The following is a 13,779-nucleotide window of genomic DNA, read 5'->3' on the forward strand; positions in this document are numbered from 1 at the left end:
GTTGGAATCACTACTAGAAGCAGATGCATCCTGGGGGGGCAGTTTACTCTCTCAACCAGTGAGTGTCTGCTGGCAGCTTTTAAAAATTCCAGGTTTGGTGTAGACATTGAATTAGCATATGCAAATACATTAGTATAATATGTAAATAAAATATTGGGTCAGAACCATGTACATTCCCTATATGGATAAAAATATTTATGCTTCCTCTGAAATTCCCATTAGTAATTGGGCACAGAGCATATTTTTGCCCCTGAAAAAGCACAACCCTGTGCTTGCCAAACAAACAGCACAGCCTGTGTTTGCGGGTGTTTTACCTTGTGGATGTTTTCCCTTATGGCAGGGCAGGCTCTGGCTTTTTTGCCACCCCAGGCAAAAAAGCCTCCCGCCGTCCCCAACCCCCCAGCGTGGCAGGGGAGGGCGCCGAGCCCGGCCGCGGGCCGCTCTCCCCAACCGGCCGGAGCGCAGGGAGGAGGGCGGCGAGCCCGCCGCGGCTCCGCTGGTGGCCGGAGCCCCGGGAGGAGGGCGGAGAGCCCGGCCGGGGCTCCGCTCTCCCCGGTGGCCAGAGCGCCGCGGGGAGGGCGGCGAGCCCGGCCGGGGCTCCGCTCTCCCCGGCGGCCAGAGCCAGAGCACCGCACCGCGCCGCCCCCCTCCAGATGCTGCCCCAAACACAAGCTTGGTGGGCTGGTGCCTGGAGCCAGCTCCAGGATGGAATGCTCACAGCCGTTGATATGGCTGGATATGTTTGTGTAATACAAGCAAGGGATGAAAAGCACAGTTCAGTAAATACATTTAACCCCCCTGTATTTGGGAGTAAACATTTCCTTTGCTTCTCATTTATCTATGGTCACTGTAGACTCCACAGGGTGTGCTCAGGGTTGCAACTCTGCATTCCTACTTGTTCTGGAGAATTCAATTCCAGAGGCAGCAATTTCATAATCTTCATTTTTTTCCTCTTACAAATTTCCATGGAATTTATAGTTTTCAGCCCAAGAAATGCTGCCTCACCAAGTTCAGCCTGTGCTAAGGATTATTTGGCACACCGCCTGGACAAGGCTGTAACAGTACTGGAGCTAAAGGAATAAGTAAATAGCATGTTGGGTATTTGACCTTTACCTTATTTATTCAGTTTGTTGCTGCTTGTTGGGTTACACACAATCTCACATACAGTTGAATGAGATGATTTTTCTCCTGTCCTCAGTCTGGAGGGAGGCTTCTTTCAGCAGAGATGGGGATACTTCCCCATCATGTCCTGAGGCCAACAGCCCAATATGGGTCCAATCCAGGGAATTCCATCAAGGCCCGGGTCCTCACGTTAACTTTATGAAAGTAAAAAAGAACAGGCTTCATTAGTTGTCTCTGAACAAATCCTATACAGCAGTCCAGATCCGTTGTCTGTGTTTTTCTGAAAAGTTTGTGTAGAATGCCTTAGTTTAAGAACTCATCAGATTAATTTTCCCATTTTAAATTTCACAAAACATTAATTCCTAATATAGTATGTTTGGGCGGTTGTTGGGGGGGAAAGAGTCAGGTATCTGGCTACAAAGGCATTGTAGGTACACAGCAACTCTGAAGATCAGGCTATGTACTTAGGGCACCTAAGATTAGGCCTTAACTTAGAAAATTTTGCCCTTGGTGTTTCAAATGAACTATTGAGCATGCATGCTACTACATTTTTTTTTTAAACCATACTCATCAGCATTTTTAACAGTGTGCTTGGAAGCCCATACTGACCAATGTGATGGACTGTAAAAGATCTGGCAGAGATCAATAAACCATTGAGCAATGAAGAATTTAAATAGTAAATGATAATAGCACCTTTGGTCCACGGTATGCCAGACTGTGGTCTCAGTTACCACAGTATGGTATCATCAGGCAGATATTCTCTTTTTAATATAGACCACTGTAGTAGATTTAGCACAATAGACTTGGAGGCACACAAGCACATACTTAGATTATCCTAAATATGCTAGTGAGGGGCGAACCTTGAAAGGCTGGCAAGTTTGATTCAAATAAAAGTGCTTGTTAAATTCTCATAGGATGCAAAATAATCTGTACTTTTTTTGTATAGAAATTATGTTGAAAGTCTGATAAGTCATAGACCTAACTGGTGCTATGGAACCTAGAAAGGCAGCGCGCAGACGCACATTCCATGCATCATTCCATGCACCAAAGTTCCCCTTTGTTGCTGTTCTGACTTACTGGGCCAGACCTGCTCTTTCCATTACAAATGTATTAAAATGCTTAAGATATGTAGGATGAGTTTTAAACATGGTTAAGGCAAAACAAACAAACATCACAAACATTTTGTGAGGGTGTGTTCCCCCCTGGCTCCACTGAGATGGTAGTGCTTGCTTACCCGTTTTTCAAGCCTTCACCCTTCTGTGTACGCTGGGTGGAACAGAGTCTATAAAGACCCTCTCCTGTGGGTCCACTCCTGGGTTCTTGTTTTGTGGGGAAACTTTTTTTCCTCTCTGAATTTTTAAACTTCAGCTGTCAAGAATTTATAAGGCCTGTGAGCACATTGTCAGCAGAGCTTGTAATTGCTGAGAGCACCACAGTCTACTAGATGTAGCTGTGCCTGTGGAATTCATTAATTTCTGAGGCCTGAAATTTGGGGCTCATTCATGTGATCATAAGCTCAGAAATTTTGCTGAAATAGCTTTTGAACTACTGCTCTCTACCTTCCCTCCGGTTATTCACCAAGTGATATGACATAATCTGCAGGGGCAGAGATACATCTATTGCGTCTTTTTTTTCCCTCCTCAGTATCAGCTTGTATATTGCTTGTTGACAAAATTCAATCAAGGGCCTGGATGTGAAGGCTGTAAGCACCCGTCTTTAAAGTACCCAAATATCCCTTCTATCCACCGTGGGCTGACTGGACGTGTGGAAGAGTACACTGTTGTAATTCATATACTCTAAGGCAGTGGTTTTCAAACTTTTTTTTCTGGGAACCCTGTTGAAGCAAATTGTTGATGCCCGTTACCCAGTAGAGCTGGGGATGGGGGGGTTGGGGTATGGAAGGGGCTCAGGGATGGGGCAGAAGGTTGGGGGGTGAGGGGTCGGACCGGGAATGAGGGGTTCAGGGTGTGGGAGGGGGCTCTGGGCTGGGGGTTAGGAGGCAGTAGGGGCTCTAGGCAGGTGGTGTAGGCTCTGGGGTGGGGTCGGAGATGAGGGGTTTGGGGTGCAGGAGGGGTTCTGGGTTTGGGGCAGGGGCTCAGGACTGGGACAGGGGATTGGGCGTGGAGTAGGGGTGCACACTTACCTCCGTTGGCTCCCGGTCAGCGGCGCAGCCGGGGTGCAGAGGCAGGCTTCCTGCCTGTCCTGGCACCATGGACCGCGCTGCGCCCCGGAAGCGGCCAGCAACGGCAACCTAGGCGGAGATGTGCAAGCGGTTTCACGCAACTTTCACCCGCAGGCACCGTCCCCGTCCCCAACTCCCATTGGCCGGTGCTCGGGGCGGGGGCAGTGTGCGGAGCCCCGTGGCCCCCCTGTCTAGAAGCCGGACCTGCCTTAGCTGGGCAGCACCGCCGACGGGACTTTTAACGTCCTGGTCAGCAGTGCTGACCAGAGCAAGGCAACTCAGTGCCTTCCATGCCGCGACCGAGTACTGCGACCCATACCGCGACCCATGGTTTGAAAAACACTGCTCTAAGGGACAGACTAAAGTGACAGCTAGCTACTCCAGATTGTGGGTACAGGGTGCACATGTATATAGGGAAGATGTTGGAAGTTTAATTGCAAATGTCTTGAGTGTCTGCTCTTCAGGATTTTTAAACCTATAAAGAATTATTTTCTGTTCTTGCACTGTGGCATTTTCATAGGTCTAACGAAAAGCAGAATTTGCTCCTAATAGTCTATTAATGTTGTTCTAAAGAGCAATATCTTCTCATCTTAAACAGTTTGGTTAAGAGAAAGTTAATCTGGGAGTAAAAATTCATTTAGATAAGGACTAGTGATCATTTTTTGGTTTAAAAAAAGTTTAAAGTATTTTTTCCTAGTGCATATATGAAATGTGCTCTTCCTATTTTAGGCCTCAATATTGCAGATACTCTGCACATGTGTAACTGTTAAGCACATGCTTAAGTGTTTGTGGAATGAGGACATTAATATATAAGTTGTCCATCTCCTGTTTTAAAAACCTTGTATTTCTGTTCATTTGTTTTTATGTTCGACTTAAAAATAAACGTGTATGTTTTCATTGGCTTTGAGCCTAAGTTTTTACCGGTAAATATATTAATTTAAGGTGACAGACCCTATCTGTCATGATTATCCTTACAATATTCCTCTATAATACACAGAAAGAACAGGAAGACAACCCCTAGCCCATAGAACTTAAACAAAATAGTAGTTACTTGGAGAAAGCTGTAATTCTTGCTAATTTTCCCTCTACAAATCAAACACCAAATTCACTTCTTGTGGTTGTCTTTTTTGGGTCTGTAGGAGTCAGCAGTTTAATTTCTTCGGTTCTGAACAGGTCTACAATATCAGAAAAGTAGTCGTCTTGTTTTTTCGTGATTCCACTTCTATCTGAAAGCAGGAATTGGAGGAAAGACTGAAAAAAATTAATCAAACTTTTTCTCTCACACAAGATTTTTACAGAGTTTTTGACAGTAGTTCTGATCAGACCTTAATTTTTCTGAACAATTTCATCAGTTAAATTTAGTCTATTAATTACCTAGAAATTCTACGTGAATTTATACTAATACTTTGATAATCCATCCCTCCCCTTCTAAATCTTGAAGGTGAAGTAAAGAAAAAGAAGGAAAATATGTAGCAAAATAAAGCAGAGATTTTGAAAGTCTATTGCTTGCGACTGCTATAGGAATAAAATTCCACACAAGATAAAGTATTTCATAGAAGACATTTATTTTGGGATTGATTTTTTTAAGTGGTCTCCATTCCATTTTTAGAGAGTATGCATTTTTTAAAACAGAATATATTTTAGCAGTAGCTGTGTTGAAAAACAAAGTTGCAAAAGATCATGTGACAAGGCTACTTTTAATTAGCTTTTCATTTCCACATTATCTTTAGCAAACCAGCCTAATTTCTAAATCAAGTTGCTTCCAAGTCATCATTATGCAATTGAATAAAGAATCTTAACCTGGAAATTTACTTCATTAAGGGAAAAGAAATGCCTAAATCTGTCAACATGCACTTGCAATCAGTGTCCTCTTCCTGGTCAAAGACGGTGGATGACTCACTCTTGGCAATATGTGGAGTGGCCCCCTTGGTGTAGCTTCACACTTTCTCTAAACAGTGAATTAACATCCGTTGTTTAATGTAACTTCTTGTAGTCTGATTACATTTGGATCTGCTTAAGATTGAAGAAACATCCAGCAGACTTTTGTTAGATGGTGAGCCTTCCCTTCTGCTCTTTTCAACACTGGTTTTGGAGGTTCCAACACTCTAGATGGCATAAGGAAATGGAAATCAGACTGACAAAAGAGAGTGGGAAATTTTTTCTACCTGATGGTTTTTCTTGAGATTTTATGTCAATCCAAATGCCTTCTTTTTTCATATCAGCAACTGCTGATGTATAGTTTACATTTTAATGCCTATGGAGAAGTCATGTGTTTCAAGATATTGTGTAAGCGAGTTTCATGTGACCTTCATTGAGCCAACAAGCAGCAAAAAAATATTAGCATCATCTCCAGCAGCTAGCAGGAAGGACTATATCCCACATCTGAACCGTCATAGAGGATCTCAAAAATTTTCAGGATGGAAATATTTCCCATTTAAGTGGGCCAAATTGTGTCTTCAGAGGTGCTCATTCTAAGTCAGTAGGGTTGCATGCATGTAATTGAGGGCACAGTGTATGGACCACTTTGTTGTAATTACATGTTGACTGCTTTTCATATTGGTTTGATATCCTTAAAATATAGTATGCATATTTAGGGATTGTCTGCATAGGGAAACTGACTGAAATAGCTATTTCAGTCAAGCTATTTTGCAGTAGTTCCCTATGTGGCTATTCTGTTCTGGAACAAGTCACTTTATTCTGGAACAACAATTATTCTGCAATAAAACAACTTTTATTCCAGAATAGAGTGCTCACACGGGGAGCTATAGCTCATTCTGCAATAGCTGCTCCAGTCAATTTCCCCATGTAGACAACTAATGTAATGTCTTCCTTTCTCATTCAAAACATATAAAATCAAAGAGATGTCAGCCATTTCTAGTTGCAACATCTCTTATGTACATTGAATTCTGCACTTAAATTCCTTTGACTGCCTTTCTTGTCTGTCTTAATGTGTTTTTTTTATAGATATTTCTCATGTATTCCTTAGTACTTCATGTGTGTTTTTGCTCCCTCTTTCTTAGTGATATGACAAGAACAGTAGAGATTTCTGGGGAAGGTGGCCCTCTGGGGATCCATGTAGTACCCTTCTTTTCATCTCTGAGTGGAAGGTAAGATGTTTTCCATATTTTAGAGAAGCATGTTAATGAAAAAGGTGTCAGCTATGTTTATTTCTCTTAAAATATCTCTACTGTGAAAACATGAGGGGGAGCTAAAACTGTTTTTTCACAGTGGATAACCAAGCCCAATATACTGTATTCCTCCACTGACATCTATTTTGTTCTGTGTGTATATTCGGAGAACAGAACTCATTTCTGTTGTATGTTCATAATGTTTGTACTTGCAAGGATCTCTGAATTTTTTTTCTGAATGAAAACATGGTAACATGGTCTCTAGTTAAGATTATTGTACTTCTTGAAAGGTGGTTTTTTATCCAGTTGGATTTTTCTCCCCGACCCCTTATTGCTAAATAGCAGAGCAGACATAGAAAAGTCAAAATGACTTGCTTGTCAGTTCTTCGTTCATTTTTTTTTTCTCAAGTCCCCTTTCGAATTAGGTTCTTTAGCATTTACAAAAAGTGTACTATACCATGAACTTTTCTTTGGCATGGTAAGATTATTTTAATTGTAAATGATTAAATATAGCTTATTGAGATCACAAAAGACTACCTTAGTGGAAAGTTCATATTGATGTATTGTAGTTGAGTATATGTCAGCATTTTCATTATAACTCCCTATTTTCCAAGTTATGTAACTCAGATGTAAAAATTTTCTCTAGACTGAAATTTGACATATGAGGTTTCTGCCAAAGAGCTAATTTGTAGTGCTGTCAGTATGAGAGCCCTGTGACAGGGATCGAAAATTGCTAGTGTCATAAATGGCATCACTTTATAGTAAAATGGCTGCTTCTAGTATTAGGCCAATTATAATTACAAACTTTAAAAAAGGTCATAGTCTAATAAGGAAAAGAAATGTTTCTTAATTTATTGATTTCACTACTCTACAGCCAAAATACTTCTGAAATAAATGTAGTCAAACTTTACTAATTCTGGGTCACTGAGAACAAAAACGATGCTTAAAATTGTTGATTGGCTCTAGTTTTAAAGATATGCTATTGGGTCAGTATATACGACCCTTGACTTGGGAATGGCGGAGGATAAGTGAGTTATAAAGGGAAGGGATCTCGATTTAAACCAGAAATGACTAAAAAACATCTTTGACTGGATCTATGAATAAATCTATGACTGGGTTTGGACAGTACTTGCTTTTTAGGCAAAACAGTGAATGATGCAATCTGAAGCTGGTATTGCGTCATATATGATATGAATTGCATCATGTTATTCCTAGAAGTCCTGGATGATGCAATCATAACAAAGCTTACATCACTCTGCTGAACAAATTGCCCTATATCAGTTCTAGAAATCATACAGTGTCGTGCTCTCTTATTTGTCAGTGTTTGATTTTGCAAAGGGACACATTTCTGTTTAGCCAAAGTGAGCAGAGATGCCTCGTACTTGTGTGAACAGTGCAGATAACTTCTGCTATGTTTGTGGTGAAGTGACTTTTGCATCACAAAAGCGCAGTATAACCACTATGGTTAAGAAAGCCTATCACCTTTATTTTGGCTACAAAATTGGAGATCAGGACAAGAGGTGGGCCCCATACATATGCTGCAACACTTGTGCAACAAATCTTCGCCAGTGGTTGAACAGGAAAAGGAAATCTATGTCTTCTGCAGTGCCGATGATTTGGAGAGAGCCAACAGATCATACCAGTAATTGTTACTTCTGCATGGTGCCTCCAGTTGGGAAAGGTGTGTCAAAGAAGAAAAAGTGGACTGTGCATTATCCAAACATTCCATCAGCTATATGCCCAATACCCCACAGAGAAGGACTGCTGGTTCGTGATGCACCAGAATCATTCTCACTTGAGTCAGATGAGGAAGAGGATGAAACTTCTGGTCCTGAACCATCAATGTCACAGGACCCACATTTTCTCCCATCCTCCTTCTCTGAACCACACCTCATAACACAAGGTGAACTGAATGACCTTGTCAGGGATTTGGAACTACCCAAGAGTAAGGCAGAACTGTTGGGCTCCAGACTACAGCAGTGGAATCTCCTGGCAGGTGATATTAAGGTTTCCATGTTCCATGACTGTCAAAAGGATCTTGTCCCATTCTTCTCCATGGAAGGTGATCTTGTAGCCTGCAACAACATAGATGGTGTGATGGCAGCCCTCAACATCGTTCACGATCCAGATGAGTGGAGACTGTTCATTGATTCATCGAAGACGAGTCTTAAAGCTGTTTTACTGCATAATGGCAATGTTTTGCCATCAATTCCAGTTGGTCATGCAGTCCATATGAAGGAAACCTATGACAACATGAAACAACTTTTGAGGTGCATAAACTATGACCAACATCAGTGGCAGCTTTGTGGTGATTTGAAGGTTGTTGCTCTCTTGCTTGGTCTGCAGACTGGATACACAAAGTACTGCTGCTTTCTCTGCAAATGGGATAGTCGTGCAAGAGATTCCCGCTACATCAAGAAAGATTGGCCACTCCGACAGTCATTGGAGCCTGGGAGGAAAAGTGTTCAGCATCCACCACTCGTTGAATCAAGGAAGATTTTGTTACCACCCTTACACATCAAGCTGGGTCTGATGAAGAACTTTGTCAAGGCCATTGACAAAACACAAGCAGCTTTCAAGTACCTCCGTGGAAAATTTCCAAGGTTAAGTGAAGCTAAGATAAAGGAAGGTGTCTTTGTTGGTCCTCAGATTCGTGAACTTCTTCGAGATGATGCATTTGACCATGCAATGCGTGGCAAGGAAAAGACGGCATGGAAAGCCTTCCAGTTAGTGGCAATAAATTTTCTCGGAAACAACAAGGCAGACAACTATAGGTTGCTGGTGGAAAACCTCCTCAAGGCATACAAAAGCCTTGGTTGCAACATGTCACTAAAGATACATGTTTTGCACTCTCATCTAGATTTTTTTCCACCAAACTGCGGAGCAGTGAGCAACGAGCACGGCGAGCGATTTCACCAGGACATTGCAACAATGGAGAAACGCTATCAGGGCAAATGGATCCCATCAATGCTTGCAGACTATTGCTGGACAGTGACAAGAGATGTTCCATTTAATGAATACAAAAGACAAGCCAAGAAGCGCCGAGTAGACACCGAATAGGACAAAACTATGTACATAATAGTTTTTTGCCTTTTGTTTCATAATAAATTTTATTTATATAATCCTTTTGCTGATTTTTAAAGTGTTACATAAACAGGACAGGTGACATATTATCATGTAAAGCAACCATAAACACATGAAAAGACCTAGGTTTACAATTTATGATTAAAACTCTACTATCTACACAACATACATAGACATAAAATGTAAAAACTTAAATATCTTAGAAACAGTAGCCAATCAGTTGTTTTAATTGTCATATTTGAATTCAGCACATCAAAATACATAATAAATAGCACATTTTATCTCTGAAGCAGACGACTTCTCAAAAATTGTAGACCAGTGTTTTCAGAATGTTACGGTGAGGAGAAAAAAGTGGTATGTGTTTCTTTTCAAGTAGTATATTGTTTGTGAATATTTCCTCAGCAGGATCTGAGACTTTAGATGGACTCATTCAACTGGGGTATTTTAGTTGCCAAATCAAAAAGCAGGTTGACCATTTGCTGCTAGAAAAAAATGTCATCACCTTATTTCAGGAGGAAGGATTGGAAGTCAGGAGTTCTGAGTTCTATCATTGGCTCCATCACAGACTTCCTGTTTTACCTTGGGCAAGCCATTCTGTTTCCCCATCTCTAAAACATAGGCAATGCTTCCTTATATTATAGGGGCATAGTGAGGCTTAATTTGCTAATTCTTCTTTGAGATCCTCAGATGGAAGGCACTATAAAATTGCAAAATATCAGTAATTTAATATTACTGCAATACTTGTGATGCTGAATTCTAACTGCTTAGGGTTCATCTTTAAAAGAATTCACTGAATAACCAGCAGAGCTCCTTGGCCTACTTTCTGTGCATGTTAATATTCTTGTTTACAAATGCTGTGGAGCATGGCTTACAGCAAGCTATTTTTTGACAGACAGGCTGAGTGTTTACCCAGTTGTCTTGAGAAATTCTAATGACACTTGGCAGAATTGTACTGGTGTCTTTTGTAAAATACCAGAATGGTTTAACCACTTGTTCCTGTTATTTAATCAAACAGGGACTAGTGCATACATTTCATAATTCATCAAAACACAAGAAAGAACAGAAGTGTTTTCCATTTCTGTTGATAACCGGGCAGGTTTTATCAAGCATGTTGGCCATCCACCTTGACTGGTATTTTTGTTGTAACAGTTTGTAGAAAACGGGTATTTTCTAATAAGAATAGTATTGATATTACACTAATAACAGGTATTCATCTTCAGTGAATAACATTTAGGAATAACATTTCATTGTAATCCTGTTCTGTTTGTTTTTTTTCAGAATGAGTTTAAGCAAAATGCTTGGCACTTAGGCTTTAGTATACAAATGAGCAACAATAACTAGTTGAAATAATGTTTCATTTTCTTTGCACTTTAGACTTACCATAAAAGAAAGGAAATTAAATTTAAAAATCACATTAAGGTAATGTTAAAGTTGAGACTTCAAACAATAAAAGTAATGAAGTAACGAGGTTAGGCTGTCACAGCATATTTAACTCAACCCATGTGTCCAGATAATGCAGCACATATGGGGAATATCAGGCCAGTCAGTGATCTTATAGTTCTATGTGGTGTTGAGTCTGGGCACAGTGGGATTAGTTAAGATCATAGCAACAGACTTAATTTTCAATTTCTTTAATTTCCTTATTTTTACTAGATTGAATCTTAATGTAATTATTTGAAATTAAATTGTAATATTTAACTCCTTGGTTGCAGCTAATTGGCTGTTTCTATTGGTATTCATGGAAATTGTCAAATTTTGCCTGCCCCAAAATAAAAAGCTTTCTTTATTACACTACAATGTTACTAGGGGTTCTTCTACATGACAAATTTATTACAATGCAAAATTCCAATCTACTAATGCTCCTTAGTGGAAAACACACACTTAAAAAAAAAAAGTGTAGATAAACAAAACTCATATCTTTTTGCCATTCTGTTACTTAGTAGATTTAAATACTAATCAGATGAATAGTACTGGTGTAAAGGAACTGTGAAGTTGAAAATTACATATTGGTGCTTTACTGAGTGAAACCAATGAAAAGGGCCTCTAAGGCAATGTCTACACTATAATGTAAGCCTAGGGTTAGTGGATCTCAAGTCAGTAGGTCCTGGGTTAGAGAACCCAGGTCTTGAGCATCTACATTGATTGTCAACCATAGATTCGGAATTTTCTAACCCAGGCCTAACTCGAGGCTCCGACGTTCATGTTGCAGTACGCAGACTCAGATCCAACCAACCATATCCCAGACTTCCTAGCGCCCTCCCGAAATGTGGCCGCTCTAGCCCTTGGTTTGTGGTGCAGCGTGGAAAAACTTGACTGTCCACCAAACTTGATTGTCCAAAGGAAGAGAGAGTTGTTTCATAGGATTGTGGGATCCTTTTAGTGATCTCCCAGTACACAAGTCTACTAAGACTGCATATATACTGCAGAGCAATAGGACTTGGACCCAGGGACTGACTTGACTCAGGTTTGGACCCACCACCCCTGTGGGGTCCTATGACCCTGGGTCCAGGCCCTGGATTAGCACGATTTTGTGTGTAGATGGAGGTCAAAGGTAGGCTTGAGACTGAGTTCAAACCCTGAGTTTACATTGCAGTGTAGACATATCCTAAATGTCATCTATGTTATGGCATGTGTAGGTTAATGCATAAAAATGAGATTATAAGGGCTCTGTGTACACAAAGTCTTCAATTACATGGAATGTCTCGGTGACACCCCAGGTTTTTAATCCAGTCTCAAGCAAGTACAGTTTTTTACCTGAAATCATTCCCATTTGCAGATTTAGTGCTTAGCATAGTGCTTAGCATGCTATGAGAAGGACATCATCCTCTCTAAGGCAGAAGTCTGACTCTTCTTTATGTAATTTACTTTGCACTTGTACAACAACACTTTCTGTTTGAGCTTCTGAAAGCACTTTACAAATATTAATGTAGTAAACTTCACAATACACCTGTGAGGTAGGAAATTAATATTGATCTCATTTGTCATGGAAATGAGGAAACTGTGAGTCAGTGGGGATTTAATTGACTTGAGAAACGATGTATAGGAAGTCCATAGGAATACAACACAGATCTCCTTGCGAGGGCTTTTCAAAATGTTAATAACAAATTCACACTGCCCCTCCACCTGGATCACTGTGGTTTGCAGTGGTTCAAGAAACCCTAGGCCTCAATACAGGCAAGATTAGCCTAATTTCTCGGTTTCTTCGGATTTGACTAGAAAGAGATTGTTCCTTGTGCACGTCATCCTTTCCTCAGCAGAAACAGGCTTCCAATTCCTTGTAGCAATGCCTCTGTATTTTGATCTAGTATAATTAGAACCACTGTTTTGCACTTAACTTTAACCTTTTCCTTGTAATTGATTCCATCATATTTGTTAACATGTATCTATCCTGCATAAATTCTATCCTAACATTTTGTCTGGAAGGATGGGGCTGGTTTCCCCCTCGCTTTCTCCAACCCCTGATTAATGCAGTTAACACTTTCTGAAGTGTTAGGAAGGGTTACCAACAGTGTCAGCCGACTAAAATTATACTGGCTGGTTTCATATTCTTTTTGGAGTCCTGGTTCATTAATGGAAAATAAATTTTAGAAATCTCTCCTTTAGACTAAAGACTTAATATGGTGTGATTAGTAGACCACAAGAAGAACTTTGTTCCTTCCTTAGTAGAGACCAATATCTATTTGTAATTATTATAAATGTCTTGTATACAAATCTAATACAGAATAATCATCAGCTTTATTATTGCTTTTCAGGATTCTAGGACTCTTTATTCGTGGTATTGAGGAGAACAGCAGGTCTAGGCGTGATGGTCTTTTCCATGAAAATGAGTGTATTGTGAAAATTAACAATGTGGACCTCGTAGATAAAACCTTTGCACAGTGAGTGCTACTTAATTACTTAATTGATTCTGTTAACCACCAGAATTTTATATAATGCTGTACTTATTGAGGTGATTAATGTAGCATGTTGCAAGTAAAATACCATAAAATTTGTATATAACTAAAGCATCATAATTCTCTTTCATGAAACTTCCAAATGCAGTAATATATAGTTCCCATCATAGACTCAAATTATAGAAATTATAATATTGGAAAAACCTTCACCTGCCAGTGAAGCAGAACTTCCTACAATGTATTCTAAATTGTTTTGTCCACTCCAGTTTTAAAGAATTCAAACAATGGAACACTACTTCCGATGAGATACTATTCAGCATTAGGAAATTTTTCCTTACATCAGTGCTTTTGTATTTCATTACTCCTTATT

At 40.1% G+C, this 13,779-nt stretch overlaps 1 protein-coding gene across 4 annotated transcripts in view; it reads left to right on the top strand.

The window, feature by feature from the left end:
- The window catches only part of PARD3B (par-3 family cell polarity regulator beta), a 641,105-nt gene that overhangs the window by 316,449 nt on the left and 310,877 nt on the right, over positions 1-13,779 (top strand). For all 4 annotated transcript variants that reach the window (XM_024104030.3, XM_065562102.1, XM_065562103.1 and 1 more), the window contains 2 exons: positions 6,325-6,411; positions 13,269-13,394. In XM_024104030.3, coding sequence (XP_023959798.2) covers positions 6,325-6,411; positions 13,269-13,394 — 213 coding nt within the window. The remainder of the gene's footprint in view (positions 1-6,324; positions 6,412-13,268; positions 13,395-13,779) is intronic.

This window comes from Chrysemys picta, chromosome 11 (genome assembly GCF_011386835.1).
Source record: "Chrysemys picta bellii isolate R12L10 chromosome 11, ASM1138683v2, whole genome shotgun sequence".
Lineage (NCBI taxonomy): Eukaryota > Metazoa > Chordata > Testudines > Emydidae > Chrysemys > Chrysemys picta.